General features: G+C 39.4%; 3 protein-coding genes across 5 annotated transcripts; 2 read left to right on the top strand and 1 right to left on the bottom strand.

Moving 5' to 3' along the window:
- Positions 1–1,791: 1,791 nt before the first annotated feature.
- ccdc50a (coiled-coil domain containing 50a) lies at positions 1,792–14,531 on the bottom strand. 2 transcript variants are annotated; one of them, XM_077606593.1, is made up of 12 exons: positions 14,237–14,531; positions 11,952–12,014; positions 10,173–10,302; positions 9,451–9,544; positions 9,073–9,163; positions 6,327–7,178; positions 5,718–5,866; positions 5,077–5,121; positions 4,573–4,725; positions 4,307–4,389; positions 4,092–4,198; positions 1,792–3,661 (listed from the first exon to the last, which is right to left on the bottom strand). In XM_077606593.1, the coding sequence occupies exons 1-12, from the start codon at positions 14,301–14,303 to the stop codon at positions 3,642–3,644; spliced, it is 1,854 nt and encodes a 617-aa protein (XP_077462719.1). In that variant the 5' UTR covers positions 14,304–14,531; the 3' UTR covers positions 1,792–3,641. The 2 variants fall into 2 exon arrangements, with proteins under 2 accessions (XP_077462719.1, XP_077462720.1); XM_077606594.1 differs by lacking the exon at positions 6,327–7,178 and having other exon boundaries at positions 14,237–14,522.
- On the top strand, positions 13,180–17,899 carry uts2d (urotensin 2 domain containing). Of its 2 annotated transcripts, none has more exons than XM_077606596.1 (6): positions 13,180–13,571; positions 16,653–16,830; positions 16,933–17,037; positions 17,119–17,156; positions 17,283–17,370; positions 17,486–17,899. In XM_077606596.1, exons 2-6 carry the CDS (start codon positions 16,731–16,733, stop codon positions 17,509–17,511), a joined length of 357 nt encoding a protein of 118 aa, XP_077462722.1. In that variant the 5' UTR covers positions 13,180–13,571; positions 16,653–16,730; the 3' UTR covers positions 17,512–17,899. The 2 variants fall into 2 exon arrangements, with proteins under 2 accessions (XP_077462722.1, XP_077462724.1); XM_077606598.1 differs by lacking the exon at positions 13,180–13,571 and adding an exon at positions 13,959–14,876.
- A 753-nt stretch (positions 17,900–18,652) lies between these two features.
- Positions 18,653–20,987, top strand: LOC144078497 (uncharacterized). Its single transcript, XM_077606592.1, has 2 exons — positions 18,653–18,754; positions 18,968–20,987. Exons 1-2 carry the CDS (start codon positions 18,733–18,735, stop codon positions 20,821–20,823), a joined length of 1,878 nt encoding a protein of 625 aa, XP_077462718.1. The 5' UTR covers positions 18,653–18,732; the 3' UTR covers positions 20,824–20,987.
- Positions 20,988–21,546: the final 559 nt, after the last annotated feature.

The raw sequence follows: 21,546 nt of genomic DNA, 5'->3' as shown, positions 1-21,546 counted from the left end.
GACGCTCGACCGGCTCGCTGCCTTCTTCTCGGTCATCACCGGAACAGGTGAGTCCAGTGATCTAACCTCCAAACTCTGGTGAATTGCAAGAAAGGGTTCATTAAGATGCCCGAAGTGATGATTTGGCATTATAATACTCGTGTTATGTTTTGTCTCAACAGGAAATGTTTCACAGCTGTTTTGTTGCCCATGCCGCCAGAAACTTTGCCTGGGAATTTGTCACCTTGAACATTTCAGTCATTGTTTCTGGTCGTGTGTGCAATGTGCATGCAAGCCATTGGAAATGTTTGGGATATTCTTGCTTTAGTGGCGAGCCGACTTTTGCATTCAGGCTAAGTATTAGTTAGCTAGTGATACAGATCTTACTAATAAGGATTCTAGGGGGATGTTTGTCTCTTTAAAAAAAAGTAACTCATTTCAGTTTGGTGGTGACATAAGACCACAGTAGGCATGGTGGTGTTAACACATGTAGACTCTGCGTGAGTATGTGTGGTATGTTGGTGAACCAGCTCCACTCGATGATGATGGGCGTGTGTAAATCTTCCCCGGACAGAGGTCTCTTAACGGAGAAGGTTGTCACTTTACCTAACTCTCTTTCATTGACAACGTTAGACATCCAATCCAAGGTGAGGGATGCCAGTCAATCCCTCCCATCTCAAATGGACATATTGCCGCAAATGGGAGTGAATGAGTTAAAGTTGTGGACGGGAATGTTGGATGGATTCCGGTTGCCAATTTTCTCATCTTTGGGACTGAAAGAGTTAAAAAAGAAGGATCATTAGGTAAACCAGTTTTGGTTGAGATGGTAATTATAATGAGTGCCTTGTTTTTAGCATCATTTATGCAGTTATTCATTGTGTGAATGCTGCAAAAAAATAAGTTCATTATTTACATATGACATTAAAGTTATTATTTATGGTTATTCAAGGTAACTACAAATTGCAAGATTTGCACTTTTACTGTATAGGTGTTGTTTCACCTGCAGTTTTGTCACATAGTATGTAAACAATAAGGTAGGTTCATAATGTATGGTTTTGTTGAATATCACTGTTAGTCTTCTGGATAATTTGTCAGTTTTACAGTACATTTTTTTTCTGGGAGTGGTAAATAAAGAGCTTGAAGCAAGCACTCTTGGACTCTTTGTTTCAAGTGATGTAAATGAGTCGCATGTTACGAGGAAGCAGGTGGATTAGGTGAATCATTTGTTTTATTTACCACACAATGTAGCCTTTTTCACTCTAAAATATATTGCTGTGTTCAGGACTGTCCTAGATACAGATTTTATTCCTATTTTAATAGTTTTGTCAAAAACTCATACCTCAATAAAACTTTTTTTTTTTTAAATAAGTTCTTGAAAACAAAACAAAAAAATGATTAAATGAGAATATCACAAAAAATAAGTTGTTTTTCTATGTATTGTATTCACCTCAAGCTCAAACTCAAAATATTGTCAATGTTCTTCCAGTTTGTAGTCAATATTTGCATTTGCACACAGTTGATGATACACATGTAGTTAAAAACAGGTTTTTCGCACCAACCGGTCTGCCTTTCATTTATTTTTAATGAGAACAGAGGCGAGCACAAACGTGAAATGTCAAACGTTGATGTAAACATAATTTATCTTCAAAGCCAAAACTATAATAACTATAATTTTTTTTATGTAACGCAGATTTTATTAGGGCTTCGGTAGAAGGATTGGTTGGAATGAAACAAACACCGGCATTACTGGTTTAAAACGTCCTATTGTGGTTTAGAGAAGTTTTGGCATGAAAACTGAAAAAACAAGTCACGGACTTTGAAACCTGCTTTATTACAAGTTTAGATGCAATAAGTAAACGAAATTATTCCATTGTGATGTAGCCTAAAAAAAAAAGCGACAAAATACAGCATGTTCCAGCACGTTGATATAAGAGATTGCATATAAGCCCTGTTTAAAATTAAAAGAAAATACAAAAACAAAATCAAAAATCAAATAACCTGCTCAATATTAACGTGAATCACATACATAACACGCACCAGTGTACACACACCTCCTGAGCAGTTTATATAGATTTCCCTATCCCCATTTAAGGAAAAGATGAACAATTCAACACTGACAAGCTGCCATAGTTAACAAGCCCACAAGGTGGCGATCACGTTACTAATTTCGCTTTCATCTCTAAGTGATTTTGGGTAATGACAATTATGGCACATATCCCATCGTGTGAATGGGAAACACTCACTACACATTATTATAAATGACTGTCACTGATGCACACATGACATAGCAGGAGATATACGCAAGAGGGAGGTGACATTTCATCGACAAACCAAGTTTTAATTTTGCACGCTCCGGATGATTTCAATATGAACGACACGGAATATGAAGTAGCAGTAAAAACGGTTAAAGAATGTCCCTTTGAGAACGGATGTGGATTGTAAGTGGCTTTCCAAGCAGATCAGATCAATCGGAATAAACTACCCGCATATAATTGGAAAAAAACAAAACAAAGAATCAAACGAATAACCAGCAAACGACTGCATTAAAATTTCTTATCCCTTTAAAAATGGACATTAACATAAGATGACACGATGTTCTTGTTCCCTTGTTGGCCAATTTGGTACCACATGAAACTTAAAAAAATTGCACAAATTAAAGAAAAGTAGGGAATAAGCATCTCACAAGAGCACATGCAATATGCGTGCAGTTGTTTTTTGCTCCCCAAAAATGACAATGTTCAATGCCAAATTGCTTCAAACACAAATATAATGCAAAAATCAAATGTACGGCAAACAGTCATTCATTTCGAAGGGTACAAATGCACAAGTAAGGACAGTTTAGAGTTCTTCCATTACCGAGGCATGCTAATCCATACTGCACAATTTTCATTACAAACATTATTTTCATTTTAAAAAAAAAAGTGGGTTTTGTGAAGGTTCCTGTCAAAAACGATTAGCATCAAATGCTTTGGCATTCCATTTATGGCCACCCACTCTTTAGTTTATGTGGAGATTAAAGGCATGTAGAGCTTTAAACCCTTCAGCAAGCATGCAACCAAGGGTCAATTGTAAAGGGGGTGTCGGTGTTTTAAATGACATCCGCTACAGTCCGCCTCTGCAGTGCGACAACTTCAAGGTTGGCGGATAAGTGAAATGCCAACTGCCAGCATTTTGATTAAAAGAAAAGGCTCTTTTGCATTTTTGTTGCATGGCACGCTGATGACGGCTTTTAAAATGAGCAGAACAGCTGCCAAATGTTGAGGCCACGTAGGACTGAGCAGACGCATCCCATGAAAAGTAAGAAAAAAAGGAATGAGTTGGATGACGCATGGCAAAGAACGCAGCCTTGTTTTGACCAGTAGGAATTTTGTGAATGACGATTTTAGGTGAAGCTGCTTTTTGAGTGGGATGTATGAAAATTCCGAATTCATAACTTAAAATAACAATTTAAAAAAAGGAATGAAAATATGAGTGAGGTTCCAGCATGTTCTTTTCTTCTGGTGGCTTTGAAATGGAATGATTACAGATGAAAAGAAGAAAAGAAAATGCCAATTCATTCGATGGCTCAAAGGCTTTTGGTCAGGAGAGTGTGAATGGCTGAAGACAAAAGGATAAATAAGGGCGGAGACAGAGGACAATTGACAGCCTGTCTGGAGCCTGAGTCACCGCTTGTAATAGGCACCTGGAAAAAGGACGAGACATCAATCAGAAGGCAAGCGAAAAGTGGAATTGAAGTTTTGCCTGAGATCATTTTTTTCTTTATTACAGCTGGCATCATTTCTTCTGGCTGCTTTTTTGCTGTTATTGCGTCTGAGTCAAAAGTCGTTTGATGAAAGTGAGAACAAAAAAAAAACCCAAAGGTCAATTGGATTTAGAAATTGTGGTCACATGACCACATAATTCCAGCATTAATTGGAATATTACTGACATTTCTGACATGTGTCGACGAACAACGAAATGAGCAATTGACATCGATTGCAATGCCAGTTCACATTTAGCAAGTTAACATTTGAAAACTCATATCTGGTGAAATAGTAACAGATATCACAGGTGTAAAGTACCTATTAGGCTATACTAGAACGCCACCTGGCAAAAAGTATGAAACACATCACCTTTGTACGCAGCGTCAGGTCTGGCAGGCGCCCGTTGGGAAGCGTGTTCGGCGTAACCGTAACTGGGGTTCACGTTCTCATAGTCGTGGGTACGAGGATGAGGTGGCCTAGCGTGGCGACAAGATTGACAATTCAGGAAATGCGTTAAAAACGACAGCTTGAGAAATAAAACAACATTTATACTTCAGGCTGATTGTATAGAAGTGTGTTGATACCGGGAAGGCTTGTGGTGGTTCCTGTGCCTCTGGTGATCATAGTCATCACGGGTTCGAGGCCGGACAACATCTTCTGAATTTGGCTGGTAATTTACAAAAAGAAAAAGTATTTGTTGACTTTTTATGGGACAAGTGATTATTTCTGGTCATTTAAAAACAACATCCTCATGAACAGATGCGAGAACATCACATTTTGGGTCATGCAATGATCGTATTAAACAGACTAGAAATAGATATGCCTATTCGAGAAATGGTTTTGAATATACCCTGTAATCTCCTTCTGGTCGCCGCTTTTCCATGGCATGCTCTTTTTCCCTTTCACGTTCCTTTTCCTCTCGGTCCCTCTCCCGCTCTTTCTCCCTTTCTCGATGTTTTCTGTACTCCTTCTTCTCTTGTTCCATCAGCTGCCGGGCCATCTCCTGCCACAGTTTGGACAGCGTTAGCTACAGTAACTATACATAGTTGCTACCTGAAATTTAAATGATAAAATGATTGATGTAAATTATTGAGTCACAGTTTTAGGATTTTTATATCAAGCATGAATCAGTGGGAGGAAGATAAACCTGAAGAATAAAAATATTTCATGTCATAATCCTATATGAAAGCACGTGCTGGGCAATATTAACCTCTTTTTGTCGGCAATTTGTCCCAAACCGCTTCTATTTCCAAAATTAATTTAAGATTGCCCAATGCTTGTTCGGGCATATTTGCAAAATGTAAATCCAGGCGGAAGGATCCCAAACGACAAAAATTGGTTTTGGAGGACGTACCTCATCCTGGGCAACTTGGGCTGCATGAACATGGCTCTTGCTTGCCTGAAACAGATTGGAGAAAAAAAATGCCAGTTTTATTTTCTTTCAAAATATAGTGAAACCACATCTGAATAGTTTTTGAGGTATTCAAATTGGATAAAATATTGATAAGCAAAACAGCATTTTAAATGAGGACAAAACACACCCATACAGCATACATAGCACAGAGGGATTAGTTATTCCTCTGAAAGCTGGGCGATAAAAATGCTATACATAAATATTACATTATAGTAAAACACATCACTCACTGGTTCACTGGCTGATGTCTTTTTTTTTTTTAATCACGGTTGGCACACGTCTGCATACAAGACAGTTTAAGCATGCTGCCGCATTGCCTGGCAGTTTAATGGGAATTAATGTATCTTTATTGCAATTCTGTGATGGAGCAAGGCTTGCAAACGAAGGTTATATAATGCATACCGATCATGCCGTAACTTTAGCATCACTGGCACAATGTACTGATATTCTTTACTACACACTCAAACAAAATATTAATTTTGACTCTGAGCTGTTCCATATAAACTGTAATCACAATTAAAAAAACAGTCGCCACCATGTTGTGGTTGGTCGTATAATAAATATATTTATTCAAGATTCACCTTGACTTCTTCCTGCTGCAGTCTCCTGGCTACCTCCAAGTCCTTGAGCTCTTGCTCACGCAAATCCAGCTTGGTCAGGTCTCTAGTGGCCTCGCCAAGTCCATACTCTGGATCAATGACAGCTCCGCTCCCTTTTTGCACAATTCGACCTGTGAAAGTCAACGTTTGGCAATATTACGCAATAAAAACAACAATTGACCAAATGATTGGTAGCATATGATGATCACTTGATTGTTTTAGTCACTAGGGATCAGAGTTGTCAACTGATTCACAAACCAGTCAATTTGCAATTTTTGTTTTGTTTTAAGGGGGCAGATTGCGAAGCCCCCCTAAATGAAAGCTGGTGTAGGATTTTAATTTTAACTTCATAAACCTAGCTTCACTCAATCCTTCACCATTGATAGCATGATTACAGCAAAAGGGAGAGAAAACCAGACCAGAAGAGGAAAGAACACAATCACTGTAAGCCATCAAATTGCAAATTTGACAGAGAATTGTTGAGTTCCTTGGCACGCTTAGATCAGCCCACCACCTGAGATTGCCATAGCCACTGAAGCACACCAACACAAACGCCGCCCACATCGCCCAATTAGGGGCTCAGCGTGGTACCTGTCTCGCCGCTGGAGGGTGTGCGATTCTCTCTGTTCTTCTCTCTGTTACCTCTTCCTTCCTTGTTCCTGTGCTCTTCAAACACCTCATCGGGGCCAGATTGGATCCGCTGGCGCCGCCTGTCCCACCTGGCGTCATCCTCTTCCTCCTCCCGGGACGTCCGACCAACCCTCGGCTCAACGGAATCATCGTAGAGGACCCTTTCTCTGCTTCGGGCCCTTGCTCGTTGAGTGTCCTTGCTTTTGTGTGTCTGCTTGTCTCTAGCTTCAGGCCTGTCCTCGCCGTGTTCTCCATCTCTGAAGCGCTCCCCTTCTCTTCCTCCTCTCCCTGACCTCATGTCCTGATCCCTGTCCGACTTATGTTTTCTCATATTAGAGTCTCGCTCTACCTCCCTGCCATGGTCTCTTTCATATCTCCTGTCCCTGTCTCGCTCTCTTTCCCAGCCCTGCTCTCTTTCCCTCGGACTCAGAGGGGAATGGGCTGTCCTCTCTTTCTTTTTCACTACTCTACTGGGGTCCTCGCCCATTAGGTCACGTGTTCTTCTAAATTCGACGGGTTCGTAATCAGGGTGTCTGTCCCCGTGCCTGCCTTTGTCGGGGAGCGGGTGATCTGGATATGGCTCAGCAAATCTCCCCTTGCCTCCCTCTGCCGGCAGGGAATGCTCGGGGTATCTGGCGCGGCTGTGATGCTCGGCCAGATCCTGTTTTGGGTACCGGCTCCGTTTCGACTCCATTGAATTATAATCTGGCGATTGCTCGCGTTGGGAGCTCACTGGAGAATACATGTCATGACGGCCTGCGGAGCTAGACGTGTGGAGCGTTGCCCTGTCCAGGTCGAGAAGCTGTCTCGCAGCTGAGTCGGGAGGAACGAAATACACAAAAGGGTAACATAAGAGCGGGCGATATGATACTAGCAAGCATGTGAAAAGTTACAAAGACAAAACTCTAATTCACCGGTTAGTCAATTAGTCGTGGATCTTCCCCGGGAAGAACGGTGGCTACAAGCCTCCATGACCGGACGTTTGGTCGCCGGACTTTTGGTCGGCGGACTTTTGATCACTAGACGTTTGGTCGCTCCGACCCAAACAACCGGCGACCAAACGTCCGGCGACCAAACGTCCGGCGACAAAACAAGGTAAAACAACACGGTCTACGCATCAATAAAAGCCAACAATGGCCCTGAGCAGTTTCACTGAGCGGACGTGTGAGTGTATAAGAGTGTGTATGTACATGAGTTGTCCCCTTAGGAAGGGACGTCAGTCAGGGTCTTAAGTTCTCCAACAAAACACAATATAGGTCACATAAAAGTACGGGAAATTTGGAGCTTTTCTTTAGCCTAATAATTAATAGGGCATTAAGTATGACTAAATAATAATTCACAGTTTGTATTTAGGGAATTTGAGCAAAAATTTGAAATGATAATTATCAATAACCTTCCGGGCGACCAAACGTCCGGCGACCAAAAGTCCGGCGACCAAACGGCCAAGTACCACGAGCCTCGAATATTAGGGGTGATGAAGTATTTGTTTGATGTTAAATTAAAAGGACTTTACAAGATTACAAATCCTTAAGAGAACAAATAAGATGAGGACTGACATGTTGAAGAAATGTGATGCCATGCAGCGTTTGACGTTTACACTATGTAATGCAGACAGTCTTTGAAATGAATTCACCCAAACACCAATTCTATTTCTGTGATATCCTACCCGTTAAATCATCTGTAAGAAGAACTATTATGTTTTTCAACCTGATGAAATATTATATATAGTTCAGGACATTGCTGACTATGAAGAAAAAAACGGGCAGGGGGATCTGCAGGTGTAAAGTACCTGAAGGCATTGGAGCCAAAGTGTTCTTTCTTTCATTAAACTACTGTAACACTGATCCGTAAAGCGAAGACTTATTCCAACCACACGCTGGGTTGCGTACAACGCTGATCCTCTGGATTAGGATAAAAATAGGCACTCGCTTCCTGTGAGAGCCTTCATTACAGACAAACACACACCCACACACCTCCAAAAGAATTGCCCAATAATGTTCCATTGAAAACATTTCAGTTCCGAATATTATGCCTGCGGAGGATATTTACAGAAACATGCAAGATGCTTTCAATGTTTACTACTAATTGCTAAAGAAAATTTTCACTATCAAAATTTTTTGTCATTTGATTAAAAAAAAAAATTACTATTTAAATTAAAGGCAAAACCGAATCAGGAATGAGCATCTTAAAAAGTCATACTCATTTCCTGTGCATATTCTGTGATTTCATTATTCTGTAATTGGACACCGAGCAGTATAGCTTTTTTTGTTTTTGTTTAGTGATCTATTTTCTGTCCCGTGATTTGTATATTTTTTCTTGGAATAAATTATTTTGTTGATGGAAAATGTTTTTAATTTCTAAGGCACATTTTTTCAGATTAAAAAAAAAAAAGTATGCTTCACCAGCGTTCCTATTTTATCAGCTAGCCAAGGTCTTGCGCTCCAATTTGTTTATCATTACTATCATGTTTGCCTTGTTAACATTTTAAAATCGGACATAGGCCACTTTAGACAAATGAAAATACTGTTACTGATGATTTTTTTTCCAAGTCAAGGGATAGTAACCAGGAATACTAAGGTTACCACGTTAGACGATTGCTGCAAACTGTCACTCTTTTGACGTACCATTTCATGTTTGAAAATTAATCAAAAGAGTGATTGAGAGGCAATCCAGTTGTACTCGAGATAAGCCGCAGTATTCTCCTCACCTACTGTATCCTCGTAGTACTCTTCATCTAGTTGTTTTTGCCGTCTTCTTTCCTCTTTCATCTCCTTCTCATGCATTTTACGAGCAAAAGCCTGCAAACAGTTGAATTAAGCAGCAAATTATAATTTTTGTGCTATACGAGAAGCAATCTTTCATCCCCTTCAATTTTCCAATTCATCAAAATCCATTTTTATACTTCGAAAACATTCCTTTATAGAAATGAAGACGTTTAAAGTTGCATTTTTGGTGGACGTTAACCATGTTGGACTCTTGAGTAGTTTCAATTTATTTTTATTTTTTTAATGTATTTCCAGGGCGAGGCATTTAAGCCATTCTAAACTGTAAATGTGTGTGTATGGATGTACATGCACTTCCTTACCGCATCTTTCTCCTCCTGTTGCAGTCGTTGTTGCTCAGCCTGTCTGACCAGTTCATCCTGAATCTCATGGGCGATCTCGTTATCTTGGCGCGCTCTGGGGTTTCCGCATGTTGGTGTGTGTGCGCATGGGGTGAGAAAAAGAGGACAACACCATCTTATTAAATGAAATAAGCCAATTGCCTGAATAAAGTCTTCAACTTCCCTAACAGTTTGAAGGACACCAGAAATATTCTATTATTACTACGCAACTATTATGCGGTTGCGTAATATAGATAATACATAGCATTTGATCACGCGACGCATGTGCTCTGGCATTAACAGCTGACATTTTTTTACCTGTTCAAAACCAAAGAGTCTGTGGGGACATTATCTGTCAGCAAGCCCATGCAATATAACGGTGTCAATTTTATCTCCGTGGAGCAAGGATGTGTTTTTTATGACAGCACCGAACCCGGACGCAGGCGGTTTGCTGATTGAAATGCAAAGCACAGAAAAGGATTTTTACTCCCGAGAGATTGAGCCAAGTGTTGAGTGGCAACAGACCAAATGCCGCACTAGGCCATCTAAGTGTCTGTACTGACACAGCAACACTAGGCGGGGCACTGCTGTAAAATCTTTGGCTAAACATGCAATTGCTGCCTACAGTGTGAGGCACACTTTTGACATCCACAAAGCACAAGTTTGTGGAAGCTTGCCCGTGTCAGCGTGTGTGAAATACCCACATAGCAACATGCTGGTTCTTGATCACCACCTTGGCGATTTCATCCTCTTCCTCTTGCAGTTTCTTGGCCACCTGCAGGTCGTGCTGCACTAGCCGGCTCTTGTGGACATTGGACGCCAAGTGGCTCTCGACTGTAACACACATTACACAGTGTTCTCTCATGCTCTGACAAAGCAGTATTTGCACACAATGAATGATAAATCACATATTTACTGATCATTGAGTTAAAGATGTTTGTCTATTTGTTTGTTTGGATTGCCTGTTGGGAACATGATGAAAGGCAAGGAGACTCACTCGCCATTCGCTGGTGATAAACTCAAAAGACACTTGAGAAATGAATGTTTGTTGTTGCTCTGCCATTCCAAGGTTGGCGGAATGCACGTTGTGGCCATAACAGAAGATAAATCCTGCCGCCTGACGCACTCGGTAAGCGTGGACAGCATCACTCATTCGTTTGCGCCGATCTTTTTGACCTGACTATCCATCTTAAAGCCAACTTCCTTGAGAACTGGCCCCAATTACATCTGGTAATTCACAAGCACGAGGCAACATAAGGTAGCTGTTCTCTAGCTGAAAAGGTTAAAACGGTGAGTCACCTCTGTTGAAAATCGGGAAGAGTCATTGGGAACTTATTTTAGTTTGTTTCTTTTCAAGACACTGACTTATATTTCTTAAGACATAAAATTTTAAAAGCGAGTAAAGGTGTCTTATCACTCAATGTCCATCACATAACCAAGTCCCACAGGAGATATCACATAATTTGGAGGACAACTACCCATGTGTGTAGTATCAGGACGGTAGACTTGACACTGCAATATTGTTTTTGGCTGACTGCAAGGACACCTTTCCAATACAAAGGCATAAAATGTTCAAATTAAACGATTACGTTGAAATACGGCTTTGTTTTTGTTCTTTAATTTGTTAGCCTTACATCATCGTACTCATGCACGTAACTTTGCGCTCAAAAGGAGAAGCCCTCAATCCCAAAACCAATGAATGTCAGCCGAGTCTTTGTCACAGACCACTTGACTTAAATTGGTTTAACAACGACACAAGGACAGCAACGATCAAAGCAAATTCATTTGTTCATTGCCAAGTCCGCTTATCCTCACCAACTCAAACTGGATTGAACCGTGCCGCATTAATTGCCCATGCTTTAAACATGTGTTGAACACATTTCTAAACTTCAACAAATTACACTAAAAGCTCTGACAGACATGGATGAATTCAGTAGCCAAAAACCAAAGCAAATCGTCTTTTGAACACTAACACAATGAAATGCTTTGGTTGGCACGGCAACCACAACTAATTATAGTCTACTGGGTTTGGCTTAACATGGTTTCGTGTGAAAAAGAGGCGGTAGCTCTGTCATGCTTCAAATAAACAGGGCTTCCCGGGCGGCTCCTTGATAATAATCTACGACACTGGTGACAAACCAATTCCATTACGACCAGAGACAGTCTTGGGTTTCGTTCCAACTAATGAAGGAGATGCCTTTTCACTAAACTGATCTACAAATGATTTCAGTCAGGTGCTGCTTGCTTTAGCAGGAATTTCATTGGTTTGTGGAATTGGTTAGACACCCCTCGTCTAAGGGAATGTTGTCTGTCTGGAAGGAAGTGCAGGAATTGGCGTTTAAACAAAGTAATGGCAATAGCATTTACGCTATTTTAGCTTCCTGGTTGACAAGTAGATTAAAAAAGGATTCTTTGCTCTCGCGGAAAAACAGGATATTTTTTTTGTTTATTTTAAAGGATTAATTTAAAAAAAAAATGCTTACTCTCTTGTTCCTGGAGGTTGTAGGCAAGGCTGTGATCTTCCAGTACAGCAAAGTCTCGGCACACTAGGGGGAGAAAAAAAAACAACAACAACGCATTACTCATTTTTAGTTTTGTTTCATTTACTTAAACAATGGGCTTCTTTCTCAGCAGACCTGTGTAGCTAACAAATAAGAGATGTCAGCCTTTGTTAAGACGTCAAGGTTTCACAACATTGAACGAAAATTCCCAATAATTAACATTTCAATTAGAATCATCATTTTTAAATAACTCTTTCACCATCGTGATTGAACTCAGACTTTTTATTCAATTTTTACACTTTTGCTGTGAAAGAACACTGGTTTTGTGCTGCAAGTTCGTTTATATTTTTGTTTGTGCCTGAGTGATTGATTGATTCTAAGAAAATATGAGCTACCCAGCTTTCTATTTAAAGTATCTGATGATGGCAGTACAGAACAAAGGGTGGGATGCCTGGCTGATAAAAGAAAAAGAACTAAAAATCTACACACTAAGTGTTTTCCCCGAAACAGAGGCATATGACAGTTTTTTTTTGCCTGATCATATTGAGACTAAAAAAGCAACTTTGTGGTTTCCTTTCTCTGGCTTCTCCATTTTACTAGTACATATTTATAAAATATTCTGTTACACCTACAAGGGGCAGCAGTTCAGTTTTCATTTCAGGATTCCAAATTGGTTTTATACATTGGTAGAGGTGGCATTTACTGTGGAAACGAGGAGGAGCAGGAGATTTCTACTCAAGTTCAAAGTATTTCATATTGAGACTTTACAAATCTTAACAAATTCCCTTTACTCACTGTCACTATTGAACTCATTTCCAATCCATTTGAAACAGAAGCACTGCCAGTGCCATTCATTGATGTCCTATTGATGCTAATTGATGTCCCTGTAGTTCATCCCAAGCAAGCAAAATTGCCTTGGGAAATTTAGCGGCATAAAAATGAATATGACAAACACGTTTCCATCTGAATTTTATAATCAGGCATTCCAGAATCAATAGGCCAACAACGGTTAACTCTTAGAATGTTTAATTTGTTAATCTAACACTGTTGTTAATGTCTTTTGGTAATACCGTAAAAATTACACTTCAGCTCTAGAAGACGACTGGTTAAACAGATGCTTGAATGGACAAAGCCCCAAGTGACTCATAGAGGATGGTGGGATTTAATTCACATGTCCCTACCATATGGGTAATCTTCTTAACCAGGAAACCTATAATGCATTACAGCTACTCAATCCTTGTATAGACCAGAAATCCTTATGGGCGCCAGTTCTGGCAGTATGGTATAAAAAAGGCTAACTATTGTCATTTTAAATTGGGATTACAAGTCATCGAGGACAAATGTAGCTACTGGTTGAAGTACAGTGTGGCAGGCAAGAAAAGCTTTTTAAAGCACATTATCAGTGAAGGAGAACCCTTTGCATACAGCTTTTTTCAAAGACCCTCTGCAGACTGGCCATGCTCATCTCTGTGAGCAGAATAACAAGCATCTAAAAGTGAGCAGCTGCTGTTTTCATCATCCACGACAACCCAGATTGCCATACTAGATCGCATCCCGATGCCACCTCACCTGTTTATCATCACCTTTTCTATGAAGTGACAGGTACGAACGCCAGTGGGCGGAGCTACAGATTCAAAATGCACCAAGAAATTGTCAAGACAATTTCAGATTTAGAGATAACAGATTTACATAAAAGTATGACAATAAGCAAAAAGTTATTGGCTGTTGGGAATTTAGCGCACTTTTTCAGATGCCTTTGATATCAAAGAGTAAATACGTTGCCTTAATGAGAACGAAATTTAAGAATTGAATAAAGTGCGAATAAAATTAATTTAGTCTTATAGACGTTTTTATTTTATTTTATTTAAACAAAAAATAGTCGTATCATGTACATTGCCAAACCTTTCCTGTCAACTTTGCCTAGTGTTTAACAACAAATATTCAAGTATTGTCAGCCCTATGACAAACCATTACGTTTCTAACCCATTCAAAGCATATCCACCATATTCCCGACAATTACTTACCACTGATAAATGATTACAATTGAATCAATTATGAATTAAGAATGCAATTAATTAAATGCTCAGATTTAAGGCAATCTTGCTAGCGTATGCTAGCAGTCTATGCTAAACGTGGAAAAACAACAGCCTAAGAGATCAACGGTAAAAACACCTGTGTTTACCAACTTTTCAGAATCGGATGTGTTACCTATGTATATATGGTAAAATATGACAATTCAAAAAAGTATGTTACGGATGTCACATTACCCTCTTTCACTCCAGGTAGTTTGTCCTGGTCGATGCTAACGTTACACTCAGCCATGTCGTCACCCATACGGAGTCGATGACCGTAAAGTGCGTGTTTTTCATCAAAGGTTTAACACGCCGATCGCCTGATTGATCGCCTCAAATTATAGAACGACGGATGGTTCAGGTGGTGGACCGTCCCTGATTGGTTTCGGTGCCCACCCTCTTTCTCCCTTTCTCTATACGTAGTAGCAACCCAGCTAGCGTGTCAGATTTTGACAAGCATCTCTTTCTTGTCTCGCGCCTACCATACTAAAGTCTGCTTTCCGCGCCGTTTCTGGTTGTTCATGTCAAAATATTATAACAATGTTTTTTTTGTATCTTATTAAATGTTCACTAAGATTAGGTTTTCTTTTATCTTCGTAAAATCACCTTTTAAAATCAATGTAGGTTTATATAATTTCACCACAAGAGAGATTCGACGAACAGTGTGTTGTATATGTTTAATTTTGAAGATTTACAATTATACTTCCGCCGTAGACTTCGCAACATAAAGCACATTGACACAGTTTTTGCTCACAATGACCGCCTCCAGCAGCTGCAGGCTCGTCACTAATCGGAATGAGCACAAGGTTGTCCTATATGAAAATATTATTTATTGGTAAGGAATCCAAAGAATGTAATCGAACAAACATGAGGAGAACACAAAACCAAGGGCGTCACAGAGAGAATGGCTAGAACAAATGACATATTTAGAATGGTTTGACACATGACAGGGACAATAATGGTAATGGAACAACCCCCTCTAGTGTCAGCCAATTGTAATAATAATAGTTTTCCATTATACGTAGTGATAAATTTAAAGGACAATCAATAACACCATTAGGGTATTCCTCCAGATGCAACCTATTCATAACTATGTAATTTGAAAAAATATTTCACGTTGACATAGTCCAAGGTCTGGCCTTTTTCATTAGCGCTGCAGTAATTTGATTAAAATCAGATTGATAACTGCAAGGTTCATCTCTGACCTGTACCAATGATTTTCCATATAAGGTAATTTTAAGACTGGCACATGGATTTCTGCAAAGCGCAGACTACCAATCAGTCCCTAGTGAAACATCAGAGCCAGCAACACTTCTGCACGAATATAACCAGAATCCTACTAGTATTTGTTCCACATACTGTATTGTTTCATTCCCATTATCTATTCTCTTCAAACTGTATCTTTTCTCACGTGGTTCCATTATGCGTCCCCTAGGCAGCAAGAAATCCATCTGGCAAAAATTCAGCCAACTGAATGTCAGCCTGCAATCTGCGGATACCATTTGTTTACCACCAAAGCAAACCAATTTTCCACCGCAAGGAGTTTTCCACAGATGTTGTCTAAAATTCTTGATAATTAGGGTAATTTATAAAAGGATACTGTTGTTTTCCATGATGAGTGAAATACCTGGTGCACGTGGTTAGCTGGGATAGGCTCCAGGATTGCCCGTGACCTTTGTGATGGGAAACCAGTTTAGAAAATGAATGAATAAAATCAGACCTTGAACTAGGTGACTGCTAGAAAACAAATTGGTAGGACAACCGTATCTTTAGTTCATCACATCTTAAAGTTTTTATTTTATTTTTACGACTCAGCCTTTGGCAATCCAATCTCAACATTGACCTTTAATTCAATTTTTGCTTCACAGCTCATTTAAGCTTCAGTTCTCCATTTAGATTCAATGGCAGAATATCTTAAGTGATGGATTCGCAGAAAAAACACACTTAGACAGGAGATGCAAGATATCAACGGGCCCTCGACTAAAGCCTGGAAGCCAGGAGGAACTTTTATGATACTTTGACCAGCCAAATTCATCTTGTGCCTGCCAGCTCATTTTCTTAACACCACGCCCAAACGATACCTGCTTTTCTGGCATGGCTTCATTTGACGCACAAAGTGAAGTGATATAGTGAGGTGCTGGTTAGTTGGCTCGCCCGCTGATAAATGTTCCTTCACCCCCAAATGAGTCCTGCGGCCAAGACTGGAGTGGAGCTCTTCTCTCGCTATAATGCACTTTGGGGGCATGGGGGGGCTTGTCTGGTGGATCAATTTACTTAGCCCTGCTTCCTTGTACGACACAATCCTATGGAGCTATTTAAGGAATTAATTAATATAAAAGAAAAAGACTAGCAAGTGCCAAAAAATGTGATTCAGTTTTCTCATAACCATCAGGCAGATTGATTGCTTCCTCTCTGTGCTTGATTCGCTGGTGTCGTCGTGATATAGAGTTACTGGCCTTCCTTATAACGTCATATTTCCATCAGCTGTGATGTAGCCCCAGTCAAATGGGCGACTATTGACGACACAAACAGTGACATGTTATTGATTTAATACGCACGTGGCTGACTGACTCCGCCTCTATCCTAAAAAAAAAAGATACATATATTGAAGCGATGGACCTGAGGAGGAGAATCGCTGGCTTGAGGAGTTTGCACAGCACTGCATCTGGGACCATACATTGAGAGCATCATGGATAGACTTAGACTTGTCAACTTTATCTTTGGACTCCTGGCTGTGTTATTACTTCAGGGTGTGATAGATGTCCAAGGAAGGACCTTATTTAATGCAGGTATGAAGGTTGATTTGCAATATTCTAGGCTTGAAACGCAAATGCAACAAGTTTCATGACTGGCTCATTTTCATGTTTTTTTTCTTCTTGGGGTCTATGCAGGTAACCATGTTTTGAATCCAAAAGACGATGTGGAGCTCCAGAGTAAAATTCTATCAATGCTTCTGCACAAAAGCTTAGGTCCTATGGAGAAGAATGATACTCCAGGTGAAAGATTTGGAAAAACTCAAATTGAAAGAATGTCCTCGTCGGTGTTCTTGCTTTACTAATTTTTTCTTCTGTTGACAGGTTATGAACTGGTTGATAAATTGGCAGATTTAGAAGAGGTAAGGCTTTTATAAATGTATGGAAATAACGTGTTAACTTAACAATTCTATATAGACAGGGAAAACAGCAAAACAAATGTACTGCATTGCACAATTTTTTTCTGAAATGTTTTACATCTCTTTAAGTTGGAGGCACTGAGAGATGATCTGGAATTAGAGAAGGAAATTGCGGCCAATTTAGTGGACAAACCGATAACCAGAAAGAGGGGAGAACGTAGGTTGCCTTTTTTTACATTTTTATTTCTAGAGATCACAATGCATGCCTTTTAACTTCTTTTAAGGTCGAATTATTGTTCTCCTTGAAATCATTAGTCCTCTTTTGTCTGCAGCTTGTTTCTGGAAGTACTGTGTGTGAGATGGGACTACTGGGGGATGAGGACCACTGAAATTTCTTGCTGCAAAGCCCAACATAGCCTTAACAAGCCACAACATCACTTATTTGAACACTGTTAACTTCAGCAGTACAGACCATCATTAACCAGCATTATCACGAAGTCGTCCCTTCGAGGTGTTCTCATCATGTGAGCGGTGGCGTAGGACTATAACGTGTACATCATCTGCCACTCCCGGAAAATACTTCACCAAGACAAGTGCAGCAGGGTTATTATTTGCCTAGCGCTTTTGTCTGTCTTCATGGCGCTCTATTGTGGAGGAATGGAGCACAACATCTCAGCAAGTATTACATCTGTCTCTGGTAATATAAATAGAATGCTACTTTTAAAAATAAAATATGTGTCACTGAAGTTGTGTTTTCTATGGTTTGATTGATATATGGACAGAAAGCTATGATATTTGGTATTTAATAAGCATTTTAGGACTTATTCCTACTTGGACTTCATAGAAAAGGTACGAAAAAAAGTAATGTAAGGTGCCACAGTATTTCTGGGGGGGTAAAGTGCGGCAAGTTTCATTTCATGTGTTTAAGTATTTTCGTGAAGAATATTTCTTTTTTTTAATTGCTAAATTACTAATGAAATTTTTGGTCAAAACCTTGTTTTTTTAAACACAATGAATCATTTGTGCATATTAAAAGTTATTAAAAATAAAGCGGTAGTTTAATCTTCTTTTAGGCTTATCATGTAAAAAAAAAGTCAAAAAGTGTAATAGAGCTGAAAAATTAATTATAGCTTTTTGCCAAATTTGAATGGGAGGAAGCCATGGTCAACCAACATTATACTAAGTATTTGGGAAACACGGAGAAATGGTAGGTTAGCACATCTGTGATTACCACCTGGTACCAGGGAGTGATAGCAATTATTATAATATAATAGTTAATGAAACATGCTTTATTATTACTCACCGCAACAGTGCAATAAATAGATGCATTACTTTTTCATAATAAGAGTGAGATAGCGTAGCTGTCTAGCATTGAGTTACATCACGTTGCATCACAAAACAGTGGAAATGTGAGGAAATGATCCAGCATTAATGTGTGCTCCTCCTCACTAGTTATCAGTTTCAACACATTGCATTGTGGAGAACACTTTTACATTTGATGAGTTTTGGACAAGTATCACCATAGTTGTTCAGCTCTAACATCATTTTGGGCTTGCTAATATCACCACACCACTAAAAAATGATGGATTTCTCTTTAAAAGGTCAGTACAACATTAATTATTACTATATTTGGTTGTTTGAAAATTCCTTGGAGATGTTTTATCTTGCACAAATATATTTTGCATACAATCTCATCTCTATATGAATACATGTCACGTTAGTTGATATTCACAAATCTTTAAATAACTGAAGATGTAAAAAAAAAAACAATGTACTGTAATTACGATTTATTATTTGGTACATTTTTTTTGCAGAATTGATAATGATATTGGCCACACTGACCTTCTTCAACTGCAACGAAGCCTGTCCCATCGCCTGCGTATGTCATCCTAGCAACGTCGTTGAGTGCAGGGGTGATACCATCATTGATACACCAGAACAATTGCCACATAAGATGCATACACTCAGACTGACCATGACAAAGATGCACGTCATTAGCGAGCAGAGTCTTGAGAAAAAGGACCTGATGTTTCATTTTAGTTTAACTTTAAGCCAGCTCCACACAATCCATCCCCAGGCTTTCTATGCTGCACCACAGCTGACATCTGTCGAGCTATCATACAACAATCTTGCCTCGCTTCCAGACAAAGTTTTTAGACCGCTTATCGCTCTGGAGAATCTCCATTTAAATAAGAACCAACTAGAAACCATTACTGTTGACATGTTTGAAGGACTTGCTAAATTGAAGGACCTAGATTTAAGTTACAACAGATTTTCCAGTATCCCCCCGGGAACCTTCAGTGGGCTGAAAAACCTTGAGACTCTGAACATTGGCAAAAACCGCTTCAAAACACTTCCAGCAACTATCTTTCACACTTTAACCAAACTTGAAAAGCTCAGCATTTATAAAAACCAACTAGAGCATTTAGAACCTGAGCTATTTAATAATCTTGTCAACCTAAAGTATCTACATCTCTACTCCAACAAGTTAGCATCTATTCCCCCTCAAGTGTTTTGGTCACTGAGGAACTTGGAGAATCTGACCTTGTCTTCAAACCAACTTCAATTTTTGCCCGAGAGGAGCTTCTATAACATGCCGAAAATGTTTAAGCTAACCCTCTACAAAAACCCACTCATAACGCTGCCAGTTGAATTGATGGGGCACATGCCTGAAATGCCTGAATTTATCCTGTATGAAACTAGCCTTATCACAGTACCTGGAAATCTTTTTGCCAACATGACCGGGCTGCAGGTCCTAAAATTACATTTTAATGACAGGCTAAGTGAGTTGCCCCCAGACTTGTTTTGTTGTCTCCCCGAACTACACGAGCTCTCACTGAAATCCAACAACCTCCAGTCCTTGGATCTTCAACAATTCTCCCAATTAAATAAACTAGAAACATTATTCCTGAATAACAACTCCCTCCTTAACCTTCCCAACAACATATTCAAGGACCTTGGACAACTTGCGATGCTGGACTTGAGTGGAAACCTTTTTAAGAACCTTCCAGAGGATATTTTTATGTCCAGTGCACTGCGACAGGTTAGTTTGGGTGACAACCCGTGGGACTGTACCTGCAGCATCCGAGGTTTCGCAAGGTGGATGAAACAAAACATCCAGGTAGTTCTTGACAGTCAAAACATCGTATGTCACAGTCCAAAGTACCAAATGCTCCGCACCCTCGACTCCCTACGAGACGAGGAGTTGAACACTTGCATAACAACAGTCACTCCAAGTCGCACTTCAACCCAGGAACCCACTCAGGAGTCTTCTACGACAACCGCAACGACCACAGTTGGCCACTCGCAACAACCTCAAACCAGTGTAAAACCATACGAAACTTCCTCCAACCAAGAGATTTCCTCACACCAACCACAAACAAGTGTCAGACCAGATGAGACTTCCTTCACCTACGGCATTTCACCTACTTTTCACGACTTTCTCATCGTAGAACAGGGGCCCGATTTTGTCCATCATAACTATCACAATGGTTGGGTGTATGTATGGTTTTTGCCCTCGAACCCAACCATGACAGGCTACCTCATGTTTTCGCACATCGTGCTCGTAGCCACAGGCATTATCGTTATCCTTCTTACCATGTATGCTATGCATCTTCTTACTAAGAGAATGAAGGAGATAAAGGCACAATATGTAGACGTTGAAGGGTAATACCATGTTATATAGTGTTTTGTTTAGATAATGATTTTTTTTAAATTTGAAAATGCATCGTCAACACCTTGTTCTTTTATAATCCAGCAGCTTATAAAGTATACAAAGTACTAGTCATGTCAAGATTTTCCAATGCGTGTAAAGCCTCATTTGTTTGCCAATTAAATGCACTGTTTTTAAAGTCATTGATCTATTGTAAAATAGAGTGTTGAAAACTTTTGTTTACTATTAGTATTTTTTAATTTGAAGTCTGTTTTTTTCTCTTCTCCCTATTATTATAAGACTGATTTCAGACAATGCAGTATTTTTTTTCCGTCACACTAAAGTCGCATTTTAAGAACAATTTAAACAAGAAAAACCGTTAATCGTTAAAGTCATAATAAAAATAATGAATCATAGTATAATATTTTTATAGACTAATATCACAATATAACATATATAAGTTCCAATTGAGTGTGAGCCAAAAAACTGTGATATATTCTGGAAAATACGGTATATTAATTGATATTTTAGTTGAGTACAATTAACACTGTAAAGTAATACACTATAAAGTACTTATTGTCATGTGAAAAGCACCCTTCCACAAAAGTTATCCAGGCGTACTTTAAGTTTTGACAATCAAACTTCCTCTTTGACGGAGAAGGACAGAGACCGGATATGATTAAGAAACGCACGGCAAGCAGGAAGCGCCATTTCTCATTTACAATTTGAGGCAAAATAAGT

The sequence above is a fragment of the Stigmatopora argus genome, chromosome 8 (genome assembly GCF_051989625.1).
Source record: "Stigmatopora argus isolate UIUO_Sarg chromosome 8, RoL_Sarg_1.0, whole genome shotgun sequence".
In the NCBI taxonomy this organism is placed as follows: Eukaryota; Metazoa; Chordata; class Actinopteri; order Syngnathiformes; family Syngnathidae; genus Stigmatopora; species Stigmatopora argus.
The sequence above is the reverse complement of the archived record's forward strand: the minus strand, read 5'-3'. Positions and strand labels throughout refer to the sequence as shown.

Excerpts from the sequence above, each read along its gene's own strand:
- ccdc50a (XM_077606593.1), bottom strand. The coding sequence starts at position 14,303 with ATGGGTGACGACATGGCTGAGTGTAACGTTAGCATCGACCAGGACAAA. Across the intron at positions 5,867-6,326 it reads ACCCTCCAGCGGCGAGACAG|GTCGAATTGTGCAAAAAGGG; the intron begins GTACCACGCTGA and ends TGACTTTCACAG. Across the intron at positions 4,199-4,306 it reads AACCACCACAAGCCTTCCCG|GCCACCTCATCCTCGTACCC; the intron begins GTATCAACACAC and ends TCGCCACGCTAG.
- LOC144078497 (XM_077606592.1), top strand. The coding sequence starts at position 18,733 with ATGATGGATTTCTCTTTAAAAG. Across the intron at positions 18,755-18,967 it reads GATGGATTTCTCTTTAAAAG|AATTGATAATGATATTGGCC; the intron begins GTCAGTACAACA and ends TTTTTTTTGCAG.
- uts2d (XM_077606596.1), top strand. The coding sequence starts at position 16,731 with ATGGATAGACTTAGACTTGTCAACTTTATCTTTGGACTCCTGGCTGTG. Across the intron at positions 16,831-16,932 it reads AAGGACCTTATTTAATGCAG|GTAACCATGTTTTGAATCCA; the intron begins GTATGAAGGTTG and ends GGGTCTATGCAG. Across the intron at positions 17,038-17,118 it reads GGAGAAGAATGATACTCCAG|GTTATGAACTGGTTGATAAA; the intron begins GTGAAAGATTTG and ends TTCTGTTGACAG.